We start from the raw sequence: 24,228 nt of genomic DNA, 5'->3' as shown, positions 1-24,228 counted from the left end.
TACTGTTGTATAATGGTTAAAAGCCTTGGTTCTGGCATTAAATTGGACTACTGGCTCTACAATTGAGGAAGTTGGGCAAATCACTTAACTTCTCTGAACCAATTTCTTCATTTGTAAAAAAAGGTAGTAATAAAATAGGGGTGTTGATAATTAAGTAAGATAGTCCATACAAAGTCCGTGATACATGGGATATATTTTGGGTATCCATTGCTGTATAATTAAAGATGCAAACTATCTTAATACTTAGTGGCTTAGCTTTGCTCATGATACTGTGGATTATAAATTTTGAAAAGGCTCAAAAGGGCTAGGCTAATCCTCATGACATCATCTGGGGTGGCTAGGGCTAGAGCAGCCACATCCATGGTAGCTTCTTCACTCAGTTTTTGGGGCTCTTTCCTCCTTGACTTGTCTCTCTCTCCATGACTCTCTGTCTCTGTCTCTCTTTCTCTTAAATAGCATCTTACCCTCCAGGCCTGTCCACATGACTTGGTCTTATCATTTGGTGGTCTTGCAGTAGTGGCACTCCTTACCTGGTGGTTGATTTGGAAGAGGCAAGAAATTAAAATCTCTCCTTGGAACTGGCACAACATTACTTTCTCTGAATTTTGTTAAGTCAAAGAAGTCACAGAACCTTTCCAGATTCAAGGAAGTAGAGAAATAGATGCCACCTCTTGATGGAGGTGGGGGAGATCACACTGCAAAAGTACACGTGGGTTAGGAGACATCGCAGCTGTCTTTGGAAGATACATTCTGCCTACTGCAGTAAGCGTAGTGGCAAAGAGCTTACTCTCTGGAGCTGGACAGCCTGGGTTCAGATCCTATCTTACCACTCAGCAGTCATGTAACCTCAAGAAAACTATACCTATACCTCAGTTGCATCATCTGTAAAATGAGGATAATAGTGTTTGTGTTGTGTCTGTGTTATAATATTGTTAGCAAGATTAGATAAATTAATATTTACAAACTGCTTATAATAGTGCCTGGCATAGAGCAAGTACTATATAAGGGTTAAAATAAAAAAATAATATTTATCACCATTTCAAGGAAGAGTTCTTACATTGACTGTATTTCCTTATCAAATCAAAATATATTTTCCAGCAGCATTTACATTTTGCAAGACTAAAAATGAGTCATGCTCAACAATGGAAAGCCTAATTATCCAAATTACACACATACACTAATAATAGCATGTTCATAATTTTGATTATATAACATATAAATGTAGAAGTGCATTTTATTCCATGATATGGACTATATTATATAAACTAATTGTACACATGTATGGGTTGGTCTTGAGATCAGAAGTATAAAGAGTCAGTGAAATTCCTGATGGCTCTTCTCGGCTCAGAATGAAATCAAACTACTGTCACAGCTTTGGGTCTATTTTACTTTTCTTGATATTCAGAGATGACACTGATAGTGGTGTTAGTCCCATAACAGCTATGACCTTTCTGGGGTTTGCAAGTAATGACCTGATTACAGACATATTTGATGTGGGTCAGGTAATTTGCAAGAAGCTCTTTAAACCCCAACTTAGGAGGAAAAGCATGGAGCAATGGAATTTCTTCTTTTGCCCTGAGAGACCAAAGCCTCAAGCCATCTTAAGACTTAAACATCTCACTTTAACCCATGTTGGGAAATGAGAAGCAGTGCCACAGACTTAGTGTTATATACTCAGAGGCTGTCCTGTATATTTGCACTACTTTCTGTGGGGATATACCTGCTAAACACTAGGGCTTCTAATCTTTCCATTTCAAAAATGATATGGAGGTATTCTTGTCACTGTAACCCTGGACCAGACCCTGAGGGATTCCAGAAGGAGTCTTTGTGGAAAACTTGAGAAAATAAAATAGGATGCCAGTGTGCAGTTAAGTTCTGTGTTCAACACTGAGGAAGGAACCATGAGACTAGCTGTAATCTGATAATTTCTAGATTCTTCATCTAAGGCTTCCATTCAGTGGTTCTCTGACTTTCCTAATTAACATTACATCTCACCAGACGTGACATTCTCCAACCCTCTTCTACTTTGTCTCCAAAGCATTTTCATCCTTGTATAGCCTATATATTTTGCTTATCATCTGTTTCCTCCCGGCAGAATGCAGACCTCAAGAGGACAGGAATTTTTTTGCTTGTTTTATTCGGTGCAGCTAGCATCGTGCCTGGCACAGAGTAGGTGCTCAAGGAACATTTGTTGAATGAATTCAAGCCATCTCTGTCTCCACTGAGGCCTTTTACTTGCAGACAGAATCCAGCCCACTTGCTGCCCTCTACCCCTCTGCTTTGTACTTTCAGCTGTGTTTAATGAGTGGAGAGATTATCCAGATGAGCCCCAAGATGAGTCTGATCTTCGAGCCAGCTGACCTGGAACAGGCCTCCCCAGCCACTGTGAGCAGGTGAGTCAGCTTGCATGGGCCCCCTGAGGGAAGGCGAAGCCTCACTAACCCTAAGCAGGAGGAAAAGCTCTAAAAATCCACAAATATGATTAAATTCTAGCAGATCACCTATATTACCTTTTGCCAGACTTCGTCATAAAATCAGTCCTCAATCCACACTGCTGGTAAGAATACAAAATCAGGCAAACACTTTGGATTAGATGCTTTTGAACTGTGGTGTTGGAGAAGACTCTTGAGAGTCCCTTGGACTGCAAGGAGATCCAACCAGTCCATCCTAAAGGAGATCAGTCCTGGGTGTTCACTGGAAGGACTGATGCTGAGGCTGAAACTCCAATACTTTGGCCACCTGATGGGAAGACCTGACTCATTGGAAAAGACCCTGATGCCAAGAAAGATTGAAGGTGGGAAGAGAAGGGGACAACAGAGGATGAGATGGTTAGATGGCATCACCAATGTGATGGACAAGAGTTTGAGAAGGCTTGAAGAGTTGGTGATGGACAGGGAAGCCTGGCATGCTGCAGTCCATGGGGTTGCAAAGAGTCGGACACGGCTGAATGACTGAACTTAACTACCTCCTAAAGTTGAACCTTCATATGCCTCATGGTTGAGCAATTCTGCTTCTGAGTATATACTGAAAATAAACTTGTGCCCATGTACAACAGGAGACATGTACCAGAATTTTCAGAGTAGCACGATTCACAATAACACTTAGAAATGACCCAAATGCCCATTAATAGGAGAGAATTGGAAAGTATAATAAAATCACAGATTGTAGTATTTGTATGTCATTCAAAATAAGTGAACTGTACTGATAAGTAACTATATAGATAAATCATAATAAAATCAAAGATAAAATCTTAGCAGTATTATATATAAAAGTAAGCCTGTAGGGCTTTCCTGGTGGCTTAGTAGTAAAGAATCCACCTGCCAATGCAGGAGACATTGAACCCTGATCTGGGAAGATCCCACATGCCCCAGGGCAACTAAGCCCTTGTGCTACAGCTACTAAGCCTGTGCTCTAGAGCCCAGGAGCCACAACTACTGAAGCCCGCATGCCTTGAGCCCACGCTCCACAGCAAGGGGGGCCACTGCAATAAGAAGCTCGTGCACTGCAGCTAGAGAGTAACCCCCCACTCGCCACAGCTAAAGAAAAGCCTTCACAGCAACGAAGACCTAACCCAACCAAAAATAAATAATAAGTAGATATTTTTTAAAATGCAAGAAAAGTAAGCCTGTAATATTACGTGCAGCTTAGTATCCCCTTTTAAGTTATTAAAACCAACTAAACAACTAAATATGTATATGTATATAAAACGATAAGGAGGTAAGAAATCAAAGGACCAGTGAATGTGAGCTTCAAGATACTGTGTAATCTCAGGTGGGGAAAGCCAGGGGGATAGGATAAGGGAGACTTTATAATTAGATAAAGGTTATTGTCAAAACCATAACTTCTGCCTGGGTGTTGGGTTCATGGACACAGATTACATTATTGAAAACAATTAACTAAGAAAGGCCATGCATGGGCTAATGATGAGTGTGCCGAGGATAATAATTAATCCAATCATGTACCTCCCAGTCCATAACAAATAATAAAATAAAAATAAGCCTACATTCCCAAAGGCAACATAAGGGAGTAGAAAGAGCACATGGCAAGTTAGACTAGCCTGGGCTCCCACCTTGAATACACCACTTGCTAGCTTGTGTGACCTCTTCCAAGTCAATTAGCCTCTCTGAGCTACTGTCTCCTCATGTCTAAAATGTAAACCATAAAGAGGAATATTTAGAAATGAAGGCCATTAAGACTTAGCAGAGTGGCGGACGCATAGTAGGTGCTGAATAAATGGTAGCCAGTGTTAGTAACAAAGAGGAGTGTGCCTAGATACAACAGAATGGGAAAAAAATTGCTAAATACAATGTTACATGTCAGTACATGGTAATGTACTAACATTATGAAAATTATAATAGTAGTTTCATTGATTAAAAGTGTTCTGTATGCTAGACATAGTGCCAAATTCTTTATTGGCCTTTCATTTAACCATTATAATCTTGTAAGCTACTTATTTTTTATATTCTTCAATTTACAGACAAGGACACAAATTCAGAGACAGAAAAGAAATTTTTCCGAAGTCACTCAATTAGTAGGATCTGGGGCTGAGATTTGAATACAGGTCTCTGATTCTCAAGACCCCACTCTTAGCACTGGTCTCTACCCTTTCCTGACAAAAATCTGTGCATCTTTCCTTTGGCTTGGAGCTGGTGAAGGTCTGTGCTCCAACCCAAGCTCCAGCCTATTTACCTCACCCCTACATGCTTGGGAGCCCAATGTGAACCAGGATGGTCCTCTGTTTGTGCTTGCCAGGTGTGGGATGATCTACATGGAACCCCATCAGCTAGGCTGGAAGCCCTTGAAGGATTCATACATGGATACCCTGCCTTCCAGTCTCACTGAGGAACACAAGGAATTGGTGAGACCCTCTGGTCCCTTTCCTTTCTGTCCTTCCCTGTCTCCCGACTCCTCATCTCAAAGGCCTTCTAGGATTGTTTTCATGTTCATAATTATGGAAGGCAAGGAGGAGAAGGAAGTTCCCTGACTATCCCCAATTACCTTGCTTCCTGGCTTCTTTCCATTATTATTTTATTTTATTTTGCATGTGGAGCTGGAATTGTGTAGTCAATTTCTGCTTTCTCTTCCATCTTCTCCATTACTTTTTGACTCCTCAGTGGAGAATTCTGGTGCTTGAGAAATGGTCTATATGATTGCTGGGATGTCACCCCTTGACCCTTTGCCCACCAGCAGAAATGCCTTTGGGAGTTGCTCTAGAGGTGTATCAGGTTAGCAAGATCTGTGTTCTTCTTTTTCCTGCCACTTCCCATCCCTGTAACCTAGACTCCATACCTCCTAAATCTAGGGGGCTAAAACCAGTGAGAAATTCTCTTAGTGTAGCTAGTAAGAGTGCCCGTTTTCTTCTTCCCTTCCTAAAAGAGGTGTGAATATTCAGGTTAGATTAGAACACACACAGATGATGGAAGTAGGAAGGGAGAATGAGTGCTTATGGTACTTCTTGCCTTTTGCTGCATTAACAGGGTTCCCTGGTAAAGTTTCCCACAGAAGAAGACAAGAAGGATTTGAGTTAGGTTCTCCTCTCATTGTAGAAATGCTCTGGGGATCTGCATAGGATGGCCCCTTTCCTATCGCATTTGTATACATGTACCATATACATGTCAGTATATACATGTATGTATTGTATACATGTACTATATACATAGATATAATATACATATTATATATATATATATATAATGTTTATTTACAGACACGTGTCCAGATGCATAGTCAGAAGTCAGTCTACACATGCACAGGAAGCCTTCACAGACTTCCCAGTGTCCTGAGTAGTCTAACTTCTTACCAGGACTTCTGAGATTGTGATTCCACCCAGCCTGCCCCTCTAGCCTCATCACCTACACTCCTCTAAGGCTCAGCTTATTACCTTCCAGCCCTAGGGTCTTCGTTCCTGGAAAACCCCAGATTTTACCTCCTCAAGACTTTTGCACTTTTTATTCCTCTTTCTGGAAAGCTTGCCCCATTTAGTCTCATAAGGGTTGATTCACCTTTGTCACCCAAGTGATCATAAAGGCCCCCTTCTCCAAGAAGTCTTCTCTGACCGCCCTATTAAACCCTTCTTGTTTTTTCCAATTGTAAATCATTTATTTGTTTCCTGCTAGTACATTCCAGGATTTGTAAATACTTAAGTCATTTCCTTGCTTGTTTAATTATTTATTGTCTCCCCTGCCCCTAAGACTGTAGACCATGAGAACAGAGACCTTGTCTATCTTGTTCATCATTTATCCTTAGCACCTATTACACTGCATTTAATAGATGCACAATAAATATTTGCTGACTGAGTACTACATATCCATGTACTCATACATAGTCATTGTTGTTGTTTAGTCACTTAATTGTATCCAACTCTTTGCAACCCCATGGACTGTAGCACACCAGGCTTCCCTGTCCTTCACTATATCCTAGAGTTTACTCAAACTCATGTCCATTGACTCAGTAATGCCATCCAACCATCTCATCCTATGTCATCCCCTTCTCCTCTTGCCCTCAATCCTTCCCAGCATCAGGGTCTTTTCTAATGAGTCAGCTCTTCACATCAGGTGGCCAAAGTATTGCAACTTCAGCTTTAGCATCAGTCCTTCCAATGAATATTCAGGAGATTTCCTTTAGGATTAACTGGTTTGATCTCCTTGCTGTCCTAGGGACTCTGAAGAGTCTTCTCCAACACCACAGTTCTAAAGCATCACTTCTTCGGCACTCAGTCTTCACTATGGTCCAACTCTCACATCTGTACATGACTGCTGGAAAAACCATAGCTTTGACTATATGGACCTTTGTCAGCAAAGTACTGTCTCTGCTTTTTAATACACTGTCTAGGTTTGTCATAGCTTTCCTCTCAAGGAGCAAGCATCTTTTAATTTCATGGCTGCAATTACCATCCGCAGTGATTTTGGAGCCCAAGAAAATAAAGTCTGTCATTGTTTCCCCATCTATTTGCTGTGAAGTGATGAGACCAGGTGCCATGATCTTAGTTTTTTGAATGTTGAGGATTTTTACATTAATTTTTTTAATTGAAGGATAACTTGTTTTACAGAATTTTGTTTTCTGTCAAACCTCAACCTGAATCAGCCATAGGTATACGTATATCCTCTCCCTTTTGAACTTTCTCTCCCATCGCATGTTGAGTTTTAAGGCAGCTTTTCACTCTCCTCTTTCACCTTCATCATGAGGCTCTTTAGTTCCTCCTCACTTTCTACCATTAGGATGGTGTTATCTCCATATCTAAGGTTGATAATACTTCTCCCGACAATCTTGATTCCAGCTTATGATTCATCCAGCCCAGCATTTCTCATGATGTACTCTGTAGATGTTAAATAAGCAGAGTGACAATATACAACCTTGATGTACTCCTTTGCCAATTTTAAACCAGTCCATTGTTTCATGTCCAGTTCTAATTGTTGCTTCTTGACCTGCATGCAGGTTTCTCAGGAGACAGGTAAGGTGGTCTGGTATTCCTATCTCTTTAAGAATTTTCCAGTTTGTTGTGATCCACACAGTCAAAGATTTTAGCATAGTCAGTGAAGCAGAAGTTTTTCTGGAATTCTCTTGCTTTTCCCATGATCCAGCAAATATTGCCAATCTGATCTCTGGTTCCTCTGGCTTTTCTAAATCGAGCTTGTACATCTGGAAGTTCTCGGTTCATGTGCTGCTGAAGCCTAGCTTGAAGGATTTTGAGCATTACTTCCTAGCAAGTGAGATGAGTGCAACTGTGCCATAGTTTGTACATTCTTTAGCATTGCCCTTCTTTGGGATTATACATATAAAAGCACCTATACATTTATATATGCACACATATCCACATATAATCACCTATGAGTATATTTATTTAGTGATGACCTGCCTACTTACAAAAAAATAACAAAGTAATTTTCAGTAAGAGTCACAAAGTTTAAGAAAAATGAAAAAAACACTAAAATAAGAGGAGAAAATCAAGTAATTTCTTTCTAAAGAGTAAGTGGGTAGGAGCAGAGCCAAGAGATAAGAATCATCATACCCACCAGTAAGTGTGTACATACATACATACATATATGTGGGGAATTACTGAAAATAAGCCCGGACCTCTCAGTGTCCACTTTCTACAGGAGTCCTGCCTCATAAATGCCAGTCAGTCATTTCCACATCAGTTGTTTAGAATTCCTAACATTTTTCTATAGAAAAGTCAGATACAGTGGCTCCTGGAACCTGTTTCTTGCATCCTGTAGATGACCCATAGTGGCTCCAAGCTTTTCTTCCGTATTCAGCTCAGTAGAATGGGAGGAGTGGGCATAGTCAGTGGACTTCACATTAAATAGGAAGCTGGGGGCACAGGTGTTGTTGCCTATGGACTTTCTTCAATATACCTAGACTCAAAAGTCACCAGTAGTCTTATCTTCAGCCTCCTTGAGGTGTACCAAATTCTTAAACACACTTGTTAATATCAAATTTTACTTTTACTCTTAGGTCAATGACATGTTCATGTGGCTTGTCCAGCCCTGCCTTGACTTTACTCGCCTTCATTGTAAATTTGTAGTCCAAACATCTCCCATCCACCTTGCCTTCTCAATGATGAGACTGTACTCCTCTCTTCTTGGTAAGTACTTCCCTACAATTCTTAAGCCAAACAAGGGTATGCCTTGGCTATTTTTATGCCCCCACCCCTGCTAGTCCCCCCATAAGTTACAATGAGACCAGCATTTTGGTCAAGAACAAACAAGCCTTTTGAGTTTACATAATAGAGTTTGCTGGAAAGAGTCCATATATTTTGGCTTAATCTTTCATTGACTTCCTGGGTATTCTTGTGCAAATTAGCCCATTTTTCCTCAGGCTTAGATTCCTCCAGACAATGGGAATAATAATTCCTGTTCCTCTTTATCTATCAGGGACATCCTGGAGGAAAATGAATTTAGATGGCATGTGTAAATGTATGTCAGAAAAAAGATTCTGAAAAGAGTAAGATAGGAAGTTTTCCCTTTGTGAAAAAATTTACATTAAAGAAAATCTAAATTCACAAAGCACATGAATACACTATAGGAAAACTGATCACTTTAGTCTCCAAAACTATGGAACTACTCCAGGACATGGAGAACCACTGGTTTAAATGAATCATTATTTTAAATGTCCTGGAGAAGTTCTCTATAGTTTTCTCACACACATCAAATTTCACAGAATTCTACTGGAAATGACAGAATATATGTTAATTTCGATAACTTTTCAGTTCAGTTCATTTGCTAAGTCGTGTCCGACTCTTTGTGACCCCATGAACTGCAGCACGCCAGGCCTCGCTGTCCATCACCAACTCCTGGAGTTTACTCAAACTCATGTCCATTGAGTCATTGATGCGATCCAACCATCTCATCCTCTGTCGTCCCCTTCTCCTCCCACCTTAGTGTCCACATATAAGTGATATCATACAGTATTGTCTTTCTCTGTCAACTTATTTCACTTTAGCATAATGCCTTCCTAGTCCATCCATGATGCTGCAAATGGCAGAATTTCATTCTTGCTTATGGTTGTATATTACTCCATTGTGTATGTATGCCACATCCTCATCCGTTCATCTTTTGATGAACACTTAGGTTGCTTTTATATCTTGGCTATTATGAATAATGCTGCTATGAACATTGGGTACATGTATCTTTTTGAATTAGTGTTTTTATTTTTTTTTTTCAGTATATATCTAGGAGTGGAACTACTGGGTCATCAGTCAGTTCAGCTGCTCAGTCGTGTCTGATCCTTTGCGACCACATAGACTGCAATATGTCGGGCTTCCCTGTCTATCATCAACTCCCAGCTTGCTCAAACTCATGTCCACCAAGTTGGTGATGCCATCCAACCATCTCATCATCTATCATCCCCTTCTCCTCCCACCTTCAATCTTTCCCAGCATCAGGGTCTTTTCCAGTGAGTCAGGTCTTCACATCTGGTCGCCAAAGTATGAGAGTTTCAGCTTCAGTATCAGTCCTTCCAATGAATATTCAGGACTGATTTCCTTTAGGATGGACTGGTTTGATCTTGCAGTCCAAGGGACTCTCAAGAGTCTTCTCCAACACCACCCGTTCAAAAGCATCAATTCTTCAATGCTCAGCTTTCTTTATAGTCCAACTTTCACATCCATACATGACTACTGGAAAAGCCATAGATTTGACTAGGTAGACCTTTGTTGACAAAGTAATGTCTCTGCTTTTTAATATGCTGTCTAGCTTGGTCATGACTTTTCTTCCAAGGACCAAGCATCTTTTAATTTCCCGGCTACAGTCACCATCTGCAGTGATTTTGGAACCCAACAAAATAAAGTCTTTCACTGTTTCCACCGTTTCCCCATCTATTTGCCATGAAGTGATGGGACCAGATGCCATGATCTTAGTTTTCTGAATGTTGAGTTTTAAGCCAACTTTTTCACTCTCCTCTTTCACTTTCATCAAGAGGCTCTTTAATTCTTCTTCACTTTCTGCCATAATGGTGGTATCATCTGCATATCTGAGGTTATTGATATGTTTCTCCTGGCAATCTTGATTCCAGATTGTGCTTTATCCAGCCCAGCATTTCTCATGATGTACTCTGCATATAAGTTAAATAAGCAGGGTGACAATATACAGCCTTGACATACTCATTTTCCTATTTGAAACGAGTCTGTTGTTCCATGTCCAGTTCTAACTGTTGCTTCCTGACCTGCATACAGATTTCTCAAGAGGCAGGTCAGGCAGGTGGTCTGGCATTCCCATATCTTTCAGAATTTCCACAGTTAGTTGTGACCCACACAACCAATGGCTTTGACATAGTCAATAAAGCAGAAATAGATGTTTTTCTGGAACTCTTTTGCTTTTTCGATCATCCAACGGATATTGGCAATTTGATCTCTGGTTCCTCTGCCTTTTCTAAAACCAGCTTGAACATCTGAAAGTTCACAATTCATGTATTGCTGAAGCCTGGCTTGGAGAATTTTGAGCATTACTTTGCAAGTGTGTGAGATGAGTGCAATTGTGTGGTAGTTTGAGCATTCTTTGGCATTACCTTTCTTTGGGATTGTAATGAAAACTGACCTTTTCCAGTCTTGTGGCCACTGCTGAGGTTTCCAAATTTGCTGGCATATTGAGTGTAGCACTTTCACGGCATCATCTTTTAGGATTGGAAATAGCTCAGCTGGAATTCTATCACCTCCACCAGCTTTGTTTGTAGTGATGCTTCCTAAGGCCCACTTGACTTCACATTCCAGGATGTCTGGCTCTAGGTGAGTGATCACACCATTGTGATTATCTGGGTCATGAAGATCTTTCTTGTACAGTTCTTCTTTTGCCACCTCTTCTTAATATCTTCTGCTTCTGTTAGGTTCATACCATTTCTCTCCCTTATTTTGCCCATCTTTGCATGAAATGTTCCCTTGGTATCTCTAATTTTCTTGAAGAGATCTCTAGTCTTTCCCATTCTACTGTTTTCCTCTCTTTCTTAGCACTGATCACTGAGGAAGGCTTTCTTATCTCTCCTTGCTATTCTTTGGAACTCTGCATTCAATTGGACGCCATTTCTTTCTCAAGATAACACATAATTCAAAATGATGGTGAATCTTCTTACAGCTTTTGCTCTATGAACATATTTTCTCAGCCCATTTCTTCCAGAGGCATATAGGTGTAGATTTTTTAGAAAAAAGTAAATTGGAAATAGTTGATCAGAGACTCTCTTTAAAGTATTAAAATTAAAATTACAGACAGTATTTGCAGAAACACATGAATTACATACATTATATATTTATATTTTTATTTGTAAATTTTTCATACTTTCCCAAGCTCCTTTCACTCTCCTTATATAGTATTTCCTCCAGGAAAGAAGTCACCAGCATGAGAATGGATTTATTGTTTACAGTCCTGTGAAGCCTCAACTCTTGTCTTCCTGAATCTATAACTGTGAATCCTCTCGGGGGTGTTGAAATACATACAACTGCTAAAAACTGGGGAATAGGGATTTCGCTAGTGGTCCAGTGGTTGAGAATTCGCATTCCCTGTGCAGAGGGCCCAGATTCCATCCCTGGTCAGAGAACTAGATTCAAATGCCAAACAAAGTTCTTGATGCTGCCAAAAAAAACAAAAAACAAAAAACTGGGACATAGGCTTAAATTTGATTTTGGAGCTATAACATTTAATACTGTCAATGTTAAAATGCAAGAACATGGTAGCTACGATTAGCAATAACTTGAAATGAGGAACACTGAATACACTTTTAGCTTTTATTTTTAAATAATTTTAGATTTAAAGAAAACTTACTAAAAGAATGTAGAGTTACATATACTCTTTACTTAGATTTCTTTAGTGTTAACATCTTATATAACCAAGGAACAATTACTGTAATAAGGAAATTAACATTGGTACTATACTATTAACTGCATTTTATCTGAATTTCACATTTTTCCACGATTTTTTCTGTTCCAAGATCCAATTCAAAATGCCACGTTGTACTTAATTGTTGTATCTCTTTGGTCTCCTACAAGCTATGACAGTTCTTCTGCCTTTCCTGATATTTCATAACCTTGTCACTTGGTGAATACTGCCCAGTTATGTTTCTGAATGCTTCTCAATTTACGTTTGCCTGTTGTTGTTGTTCAGTACGCACTCATGTCCGACTCTTTGCAGCCCCACAGACTGCAACATGCCAGGCTTCCCTGCCCTTCACCATCTCCCTAAGCTTGCTCAAACTCATGTCCATTAAGTCAGTGATGCCATCCAACCATCTGGTCCTTTGTCATTCCATTCTCCTGCCTTCAGTCTTTCCTAGCATCAAGGTCTTTTCCAATGGGTCAGCTCTTCACATAAGGTGGCCAAAGTGTTGGAGCTTCAGCTTCAGCATTAGTCCTTCCAATGCATATTCAGGATTGATTTCCTCTAGGATTAACTGGTTGGATCTCCTTGCAGTCCAAGGGACTCTCAAGAGTCTTCTCCAACACCACAGTTCAAAAGCATCAGTTCTTCAATGCTCAGCGTTCTTTATGGTCCAACTCTCACATCCATACATGACTACTGCAAAAACCATAGTTTTGACCAGACAGACCTTTATTGGCAAAGTAATGTCTCTGCTTTTAAATATGCTGTCTAGGTTGGTCATCGCTTTTCTTTCAAGGAGTAAGTGTCTTTTAATTTCATGGCTGCAGTTATCATCTGCAGTGATTTTGGAGCCCAATAAAACTAAGTCTGTCACTGATTCCATTGTTTCCCCATCTATCTGCCGTGAAGTGATGGGACCAGATGCCATGATCCTAGTGTTTTGAATGTTGTTTTAAGCCAGCTTTTTCACTCTCCTTTTTCACCTTCATCAACAGGCTCTTTAGTTCCTCTAACTTTCTGCCATAAGGGTGGTGTTATCTGCATATGAGGTTATTGATATTTCTCCCAGTGACCTTGCCAGTTTGCCTAGTTTTATCATAATTAGACTAAGATTGTGCTTTTTTAAAAAAAAAATTGAAGTATAGTTGATTTGCATTATTATATTTTTCAGGTGTACAGCTTAGTGATTCACAATTTTTAAAGATTACATTTCATTTAAAGTTTTTTAAAACATTGGCTATATTTCCTGTGTTGTACAATATATCCTTGTAATTTATCTGTTTTATATGTAGTAGTCCAAACCTCTTAATCACCAGCCACTGTCGTGCCCCTCCCCTGTCCCTCTTCCCACTGGCAACCACTAGTTTGTTTTCTGTATCTATAAGTCTGTATCTTTTCACTAGTTTGTTGTAGTTTTAGATAAGTGATAACATAAAGTATTTGTCTTTTCATCTGACTTATTCTACTAAGAATAATAACCTCCAAGCCCATCCATGTTGTTGTAAATGACAAAATTTCATTCATTTTTATGACAGAGTAGTATTCCATTGTGTGTGTGTGTGTGTGTGTGTGTGTGTGTGTGTGTGTATGTGTATACAGTCTTATTTAGCAGTTCATCTGTGGATAAACACTTAGGTTGCTTCCGTATCTTGGCTATTGTAAGTAATGCTGCTATGAACATTGAGGGCATGTGTCATTTTGAATTAGTGTTTCATTTTTCTCAGATATATGCCCAGGAGTAAACCCTGGATCATATGGTAGTTCTATTTTTAGTTTTTTGAGGAACCTCCATACTATTTGCCATAGTGGCTGCACCAATAAACATACCCACTAACAGTGTACAAAGTTTCCCTTTTCTCCACTAATCCCACTAATCTCTACTACAGGGTTCTACACAGAAATTGCCTTGCATTCATCTTTTAATTTTTATTCCAAATACAGCAACCTATATTGGAAAGTGGTTTTGGTGCATAGTGAGTAAGGCTCACCTGGAGTACCAGTTAGCTGATCACCAGTGAAGTTGCTCAGTCATGTCTGACTCTTTGTAATCCTATGGACTATAACCTACCAGGCTCCTCCATCCATGGAATTTTCCAGGCAAGAGTACTGGAGTGGATTGCCATTTCCTTCTCCAGGGAATCTTCCCAACCCAGGGATTGAACCCAGGTCTTCCGCATTGCAGGCAGAGGCTTTACCTGTCTGAGCTACCACTAAATCCCTCTAATCTCCACTAATTCCCACTAATCTCCATCTAATCCTTGCCACATTAGATACTTGGTCTTTTTGATGATAACCACTCTGATAGGTGTGAGGTGATAACTAATTGTAGTTTTGATTTACATTTCTTTGATGATTAACTATACTGAGTATCTTTTCATGTGCCTGTTGGTCATATGAATGTATTATTTGAAAAAATGTCTATTCAGGTCTTCTGCCCATTTTTAATCAGGTTGTTTATTAATGTTGAGTTGTATGACTTGTTTATATATTTTAGATATTAACTCCCTTATTAGTCATATCATTTGCCAATGTTTTCTCCAGTTCAGTAGGTTGTCTATCATTTTCTCCATGGCTTCCCTTGATATGGAAAAGATTTTAAGGTTAATTAGGTCCCAGCTGTTTAGCTTTGGTTTTGTTTCCTTTGCCTTAGGAGAAAAATCAAAATAATATTGCTATGATTTATGTCAAAGGGTGTTCTGTTGTTTTCTTCTAGGGGTTTTATGGTTTATAGTCTCACATTTAGGTCTTTAATTAATTTTGAGTTTATTGTTTGTATTATAGTGTGAGGAAATGTTCTGATTTTATTCATTTACATGTAGTTGTCCTGTTTTCCCAGCACTAATTACTAAAGAGACTGTATTTTCTCCGCTGTGTATTTTTACCTCTTTTGTCATAGATTAATTGACCGGAAGTGCATAGATTACTTCTGGGCTTCCTATCCTGTTCCATTGAGCTATGTGTCTGTTTTTGTGTGATATTTTTGTCTGGTTTTGGTATCATGGTGATGCTGGCCTCATAGAATGAGCTCAGAAGTATTCCTTGCTCTGCAGTTGTTTGGAATAATTTGAGAAGGTAGGTATTATCTCTTCTGTAAATGTTTGGTAGAACTCACCTGTGAAGCCCTGTGGTCTTGGACTTTTGTTTTCTGGGAGTTTTTAAATTACTGATTTAGTTTCATTACTGGTCTGTTCATATTTTGTATTTCCTCAAGGTTCAGTCTTCAGAGATTATACCTCTCTAAAAATTTGTTCATTTCTTCTAGATTGTTCATCTTATTGGTATATATTTGTCCATCGTAATCTCTACAATTACTTTGTATTTCATGATGTTGGTTATAATTTCTCCTTTTTTATTCTTGACTTTATTGATTTGAGCTTTCTATCTTTTTTTCTTAATGAGTCTGGCCCAAGATTTAAATGACTGGTTTTAAATGACATTAGGCTATATGGACCTAATAGATATATATAGAACATTCCACCCCAAAGCAGCAGAATACACATTATTTTCAGCTGCACACAAAGCATTCTCTGGGATAGATCACATTTGAGGCCACAAAACAAGCCTTGGTAAATTTAAGAAAATCAAAATCATATCAAATATCTTTTCCAACCACAATGCTATGAGACTAGAAATCAGCTACAAAAAAAAAAAAAAAACCTGCAAAAAATACAGAGGCTAAACAATATGCTGTTAAACAATGAATAACAGAATTAAAGAGGAAATCACAAAATACCTAGAGGGAATTGAAAACAAACACAACAATACAAAATCTGTGGGATGCAGCAGAAGCAGTTCTAAGAGGGAAGTTTACAGTGATACCAACCTCAAGAACCAGCAGCAAGAACAGTCTCAAACAACTTAACCTTATACCTAAAGGAAACAGGAAAAAAATAACAAAATCCAAAGTTATTAGAAGCAAAGAAATCTTAAAGATCAGAAGAGAAAGAAATGAAATAGAGACTTAAAAAATAGAAAAGATCAATGAAACTTAGAGCTGGTTTTTTGAAAAGATAAGCAAAATCAAGATTTGCATTTTTAGTAACAATATCACAGAAGTGATGATGTATCCTCAGTAAACCTTCAGCAGGTACATAATGTGAACATATCTTATTCCTGGTGAAGGCTCTGGTCAAAATTATCTTTGTTCATAGTTATATTTCTCCACTATAATGTTACTGTTTTTTTCCTTTGGGATTAATAATTACATCAGGGGAGATAATTCAAACTATACAAATATCCTATTTCTCCTCAGACTTTTGTGTACTGATTTTAACATCCATTGGTAGATCTTATCTACAGCAGTTATTAGGGTGGCATTTCCTAATGTAAATTTTCTATTTAAATTTATATTTCTTTTAAGGATTAGAATTATTCTGTAAAGAAGAACTATGCTTCCCTACTTACTTATTCAATTATTTAGTGATCAAATATGAATTCATGGATATTAATTTTGTTCTATGAATTATAATCCAATGCTATAATTATTTATTTTATTGTTCAAATGGCTTTGATAACTGGGGACACCTTCAAGTTGGTTCCTGTGGTCATTTAACATGTTTTTATCCTCAAATTGCTAAGATCAGAAATGAAAATGCAGACGTTACTACTCACTGTACAGAAAGAAAAAGGATTATAAGAGAGCACTATGAAAAATGTTATGGTAACAAATTTGATAACTTAAATGAAATGGAAAAACAATGCCTACCAAGACACAAAATCTACCAACTGCAGCACAAAGAAATCTGAATAGATCAGTGACTGTATTAGTCAGTTATCAAAAATCTCACAACAAAGAAAAATCCTGGATCTAACCACTTCACTGGTGAATTCTACCAAACATTTAGGGAAGAATTAATATCAATCATGCTCAAACTTTTCCAAAATGTTTAAAAGAGAACATTTCCTAACTCATTCTATAAAGCCAGCATTACCCTGAAACCAAAGCCAGCCAGAGACACTACAAGAAAATTATAGACCAATATCCTTTATAAACATTACTGTAAAAATTTCCCCCAAAGAGCAGAAAGGCAAATTTATCAGCATATTAAAAAGATTCTACACTGTGACCAACTATGATTTATTTCTGTGGTGCAAGGATGCCTCAGTGTATGAAAATTAATCAATTTGTGATACATGTCATACAAATGTAATTAGCAGAATAAAGGAAAAAATGCAGAAAATCATACAACAAAATTCATGAAATCATGATAAACAACATTGAACAAAGTAGGAATAAAATGATACTACATCAACATAATAAAAGTAAAATACAAAAACTTCACAATGAACATCATACTCAATGGTGAAACACTTTACCATTTTAACTACAATAAGGAATGGATGCTTGCTTTCACTACTTCTATTCAACATAGTACTGGAAGTCCTAGCCAGGGTAATTAGGCAAGGAAAAGAAATAAAATTATGTATTCACATTAGAAATGAAAAAGTAAATTTATCTGTTTGCAGATGTTTGATCTAATATGTACTAAATCCTGAACACTACACACACACAGGCAAAACTGTTATAAACAAATTCAACAAAGTGGCAGGATACAAAATCAAACACAAAAATGATGCATTTCTGTTGCATTTCTGTACACTGACAATAAACAGTCTGAAACCTGAATTAAAAAAACAGTGTCATTTAAAATAGCCTGACGAAGAATAAAATACATAGAAATTAACCAAGAAGGTGATAGACTTCCGCAATAAAAATTATAGAACATGCTGAATGAAATTAAAGGACACTTAAGATAGAAAAACATTCTAAGTTCATGGGATAGAAGACTAAATATTGTTAAGATGTCAGTACAACCCAAAATAATCTATTCAGTGCAATTTCTATCAAAATTTCAATTACATATTTTACAGAAATACAAAAATCCATCCTGAAATTCATATGGAATTTCAAAGACTCTAAATAGCCAAACAATCATGAAAAAGAAGAACATAGTTGGAGAACAAAGAACACTTTCTGATTTAAAAACTTACTGCAAAGCCAGAATAATCAAAACTGTATAGTGCTCACATAAGGACAGATATATACACCAATGGAATGGAGTAGAAAGTCTAGATATAAATTCATGCATATATTGTCAAATGATTTTCCATGAGGATGCTAAGACCATTCGATGGGGAAAGGACATTCTTTTTTTTTCTCTCTCTCTTTTTTTTTTTTTTTGTTTTTGCCTGCACCATGTGGCATGCAGGACCTTTAGCTCCTCCACTAGGGATCTAACCCATGCCCTCTGCAGTGAAAGCACTGATTCTTAACCACTGGACTGCCAGGAAAGTCCCTAGCACAGTCTTTCTAACAAGTGATGACAGGAAACCTGGATATCCACTTAGAAATAAATGAAGTTGGACCTTTACTTAATGCTATGTACAAAAATTAACTCAAAACAAATGGAAGACCTAAACATAAGAACTGTGTGTGTTCAGTCACTTCAGTCGTATCTGACTCTTTCCAACCCTATGGACTGTAGCCTGCCAGGCTTCTTGTCATGGGATTCTCCAGGCAAAAACACTGGAGTGGATTGCCATGCTCTCCTTGAGCAGATCTTCCCAAACCAGGAATTGAACCCAGGGTCTCCCACGTCTTCTTCATCACAGATGGATTCTTTGCTGCTGAGCCACTGGGGAAGCTCTAAACCTTTAAAATTTCTAGAAGTAAATCTAAGGTAGAGAGCTATTTGGAAATTATTTCTTGGATATGACACCAAAGGCACAGCAACAAAAGAGAAAAAAGACAAATAGGGTGCATGAAAATTGAAAACTACTGTTTTCAAAAGACTCTATAAACAGAGTAAAAAGACAACTAACAAGTGGCAGAAAATCTTTATAAATCATATAAATGATAAAGGATGAATATCAAAAGACTCTTAACAGACTAAAAGGATGACTCACAAATGGGGGAAAATCTTTACAAATCACATATGATAAAGGATGAATATCCAGAATATATAGAGAATTTCTAAAAGTTAACAACACAAAAACAAACTGAATAAATAATAGTCAAAGGTCCTAAATAGACATTTCTCCAAAGAAGATGCACAAATTGTTTATAAGCGCATGGAAAGATGCTCAACACCACTAATTATTAGGAAAATGCAAATCAAAACCACAGTGAGATACCATCTCATACCTATTAGGTTGGATACTATCCAAACAACAACAGTATTAACAATATTAACAATCAAAAAGAACAAGTATTGACAAGGATGTGGAGAAACTGGAACCTTTGTGCACCATTGATGAAATGTAAAATGGTACAGTTGCTATGGAAAATAGTTTCTCAGTTCCTCAAAATTAAAAATATAATTGCCATATGACTTAGCACTTCCACTCTGGGTATATATATAAAGAAATTCAAAATAGGGACATAGACAGATATTTTATTCATAGCAATATTATTTTTGAACATAGAACTGTGTTCATAGCAGCATTATTCATAGTAACCAAAGATGAAAGCAACCCAAGTGTCCATCAATCAATGAATGGATAAATAAAATGTAATATATACATACAGTGAAATATTATTCACCTTAAAAATGAAGGAAATTATGGGGAGTTCCCTGGTGGTCTAGTGGTTAGGATTCAGTGCTTTCACTTCCCTGACAGGGTTAAATTCTTGGTCAGGAAACGGAGATCCTTCAAGCCATGAGGCACAGTCAAAACTTCTGATACATATTCTGATACATGCTACAATACAAATGGAGCTTGAGAACACTGTGCTAAGAGAAATAAGCCAGTCAGAAAAAGACAATATTATTTCACCTCTAAGATATATCCATGTATGGATGTGAGAGTTGGACTGTGAGGAAAGCTGAGCACCGAAAAATTGATGCTTTTGAACTATGGTGTTGGAGAAGACTCTTGAGAGTCCCTTGGACTGCAAGGAGATCCAACCAGTCCATCCTAAAGGAGATCAGTCCTGGGTGTTCATTGGAAGGACTGATGCTGAAGCTGAAACTCCAATACTTTGGCCACCTCATGCGAAGAGTTTACTCACTGGAAAAGACCCTGATGCTGGGAGGGATTGGGGGCAGGAGGAGAAGGGGACAACAGAGGATGAGATGGCTGGATGGCATCACCGACTCAATGGGCATGAGTTTGAGTATACTCCAGGAGTTGGTGATGGACAGGGAGGCCTGGCGTGCTGTGATTCATGCGGTCACAAAGAGTAGGACACGACTGAGCGACTGAACTGAAGACATATCCAGATTAGTCAAATTTATGAAGATGAAAAGTAGAATGCTATTTGTCAAGCTATGGGGAAGAAGATAATGAATTAATGTTAAATGAGTATAGAGTTTCAGTTCTGCAGGATGAAAATAGTCCCAGATGTGAATAGTGGTGATGGTTGCACAAAAACATGGATGAATTTAATACCACTGAACTTTAAAATGGTTAAGATCAGTAATCTATATGTTAATGCATATCTTACTACAATAAAAAAATTTATTTTAATATAAGTAGAAAAAGAATAGGGCCTCTCATTCAATATCAGTCCCCTCCCCAGGCCCTTCAAGGACAGAACTACCCAATTCATATCTATTGTACTGTGCACTTTTTTCTGATTCTTATTCTTGCTTTTAGATGAAATCAGGGAAGCAGAAGAGGAGGAAAGTGAATTATTTGAAGGCCTGACAAGCCAACAGATCTTCCTCTGGCTACAAGGTCTGTTCCTTTTTGCCTTGGTATGGACGGTGGCCGGCACCATCAACGCAGACAGCAGAAAGAAATTTGATCTGTTTTTCCGTAACCTGATCATGGGTATGGATAATAACAACCCAAGACCCAAAAGCGTCAAACTCACCAAAAACAACATATTTCCAGAAAGAGGTAACTTGGTACCTGTTTGTTTTGTCTCCCTGTAGTGTTTGGAGCATATGTTCCAAACCAAGTCAAAATGTGAGATCATGTAGGACCTTTACAAAAGCCAGGAAAGATTTTGTGGGTTGCCTGAGCAGGTACACTTCTTCAGAGCTGGCCCATGTATGTACAGATGGGTGACCCTGAAGTCAGGTCTTATGAGTTAATTTAACTACTAATTGTTAACTTAGAAAAAGTCAATATGACTTTTTAAAATTATCTATAATCTCAGCAGTATAATAGGCCCCAGGGAACAACATGAGAAATACAACCACTTCTGTTTTTCTTACTCCCTTCTAGTCCTGTTCTCTGTATTTACACATGTCATATCATGGTGATTATGGTTTTAACATTTCCTTTAATATTTTCATTATAATCTAATATTGAAATGTTTATAGTTTTCCTACATACATTATCTTCAAAATGATCACTTTAGTCATGTATTAATGTTCTATGTGTTCAGTTCAGTTCAGTTGCTCAGTCATGTCTGACTCTTTGCGACCTGATGAACCACAGCATGCCAGGCCTCCCTTTCCATCACCAACTCCGGAGTTTACCCAAACTCATGTCCATTGAGTCGGTGATGCCATCCAACCATCTCATCCTCTGTTGTCCCCTTTTTCTCCTGCCCTCAATCTTTCCCAGCATCAGGGTCTTTTCAAAAGAGTCAACTCTTCGCATGAGGTGGCCAAAGTATTGGAGTTTCAGCTTCAACATCAGTCCTTCCAATGAACACCCAGGACTGATCTCCTTTAGGATGGACTGGTTGGATCTCCTTGCAGTCCAAGGGACTCTCAAGAGTCTTCTCCAACACCACAGTTCAAAAGCATCAATTCTTTGGCGCTCAGCTTTCTTTATAGTCCAACTCTCACATCCATACATGACCACTGGAAAAACCATAGCCTTGACTAGACGGATCTTTGTTGGCAAAGTAATGTCTCTGCTTTGTAATATGCTGTCTAGGTTGGTCATAACTTTCCTTCCAAGGAGTAAGCATCTTTTAATTTCATGGCTGCAATCACCACCTGCAGTGATTTTGGAGCCCCCAAAAATAAAGTCAGCCACTGTTTCCCCATCTGTTTGCCGTACGTCAGGGCTGTATATTGTCATCCTGCTATTTAACTTATATGCAGAGTACATCATGAGAAATGCTGGGCTGGATGAAGCACAAGCTGGAATCAAGATTGCTGGGAGAAATATCAATAACCTCAGATATGCAGATGACACCACCCTTATGACAAAAAGTGAAGAAGAACTAAAGAGCCTCTTGATGAAAGTGAAAGAGGAGAGTGAAAAAAGTTGGCTTAAAGCTCAATATTCAGAAAACTAAGATCATGGCATCCAGTCCCATCACTTCATGGCAAATAGATGGGGAAAAAGTAACTGACTTTATGTTTTTGATGAATCATGCTACAGTTTTATAAATTTTGTTTATCTTTTCCTAGAACCAGCTGTTAGCTTCACTGATCTTTTCTATTTGTTTTTAGACTCAATTTTATTTATTTATCCTCTGACCTTTATTATTTTTTTCTTTCTACTAACTTTGGGTTTTATTTGTTATTCTTTTTTCTGTTTCATATAGGTGTAAAGTTAGGTTGCTTATTTGAGATTTTTTCTTGTTTGCTGAGGTAGTAAGCTTATAATGCTATAAATTTCCCTCTTAGAACTGTTTTGCTATTTCCCATAGGCTTTGGATTGTCATGTTTTCACTTTTCATTTGTTTCTTGGTATTTTTGCTTGTTTTTCTCTTTGATTTATTCAGTAACCGAATGCTTGTTTAGCCTCCACTTATTTGTGTCTTTTGCAGTATTTTTTCCTTATAGTTGACTTTTAGTCTCATAGCTTGTTGTTGAAAAAGATACTTGATATGATTTCAGTTTTCTTAAATTTACTGAGGCTTTTTTGTGGCCTAGCATGTGGTCTCTCCTGGAGAATGTTCCACATGCACTTGAAATAATGTGTATCATGCTACTTTTGGCCAGAATGCTCTGTGAATGTCAATTAAGCCTGTCTGATCAAAAGTGTCATTAAAGACCAGCATTTCCTAATGTATTTTCTGTCTGGATGATCTGTCCAGTGATGTAAGTGGGGTGTTAAAATTCCCTGTTATTATTGTGTTACTAGTTACTCCTTTTATGTCTCATGTATTTTGTCTTATATATTTAGGTGTTCCTGTGTTTGGTGCATAGATATTTACAGCCATCTTCTTGGATTGATCCCTTGATCATTATGTAGGGTCCTTCTTTGTCTCTTGTAACACTCTTTATTTTAAAGTCTGTTTTGTCTGATATAAGTGTTACTACTTTGGCTGTCTTTTGATTTCCATTTATATGAAATAGCCTTTTGAATCCTCTCACTTTCAGTCTATGTGTGTCCCTAGGTCTGTAGTCAATCTCTTGTATCCATTGAGCCACTCTGTCTTTTGGTTGGAACATTTAATCCATTTACATTTAAGGTAATTATTGAGATGTATATTCTTGTCATTTTGTTCATTGTTTTGGAGTTGTTTCTGTGATCTTTCTGTCTTTCTTTTTTTGTTCTCTTAAGATTTGATGACTATCTTTAGTGTTACAGTTGAATTCCTTTTACTTTTTTTGTGTGTGTGTATATTATAGATGTTTGGTATATGGAAACCATGAAGTTATATGGCAGTCTGTATGTTTGTGTGTGTGTGTGTGTGTGTATAAGTTGCTGAGTTCTTCATGTACATTTTAAAAATACTGCATTTGTACTCTCCTCCCCTCACTATTACTAGTTTTGTTATCATAGTTTACATATAATTGTATTCTGTGTCTCTTAAATGCTTATCATGGGTATAGATTTTACTACTTTTTTTTCTTTAAATTTATTTTTAATTGAAGGTTAATTGCTTTAGTATTGCATTGGTTTCTACAAAGCAGCAACATGAATCAGCCTTAAGTTTACCCATGTGCCCTCCCACTTGAACATCCCTCCCACCTCTGTCCCCATCTCACCCCTCTCGGTTGTTAATGAGCACTTGTTTGAGTTTCCTGAGTCATATATAGCAAATTCCCATTGGCTGTTTATTTTA

The 24,228-nt window shown here is 37.9% G+C and overlaps 1 protein-coding gene across 1 annotated transcript in view; it reads left to right on the top strand.

Annotated features, from left to right (window-relative positions):
* Nucleotides 1-24,228, top strand: part of DNAH3 (dynein axonemal heavy chain 3) — a 233,517-nt gene that overhangs the window by 115,629 nt on the left and 93,660 nt on the right. Inside the window, exons 37-40 of the mRNA XM_043456022.1 lie at nt 2,293-2,393; nt 4,753-4,858; nt 8,455-8,584; nt 20,901-21,146. Of these exons, the coding sequence (XP_043311957.1) occupies nt 2,293-2,393; nt 4,753-4,858; nt 8,455-8,584; nt 20,901-21,146 (583 nt within the window). The remainder of the gene's footprint in view (nt 1-2,292; nt 2,394-4,752; nt 4,859-8,454; nt 8,585-20,900; nt 21,147-24,228) is intronic.

This window comes from Cervus canadensis, chromosome 32 (assembly GCF_019320065.1).
Source record: "Cervus canadensis isolate Bull #8, Minnesota chromosome 32, ASM1932006v1, whole genome shotgun sequence".
NCBI classification, from domain to species: Eukaryota; Metazoa; Chordata; class Mammalia; order Artiodactyla; family Cervidae; genus Cervus; species Cervus canadensis.
The sequence above is the reverse complement of the archived record's forward strand: the minus strand, read 5'-3'. Positions and strand labels throughout refer to the sequence as shown.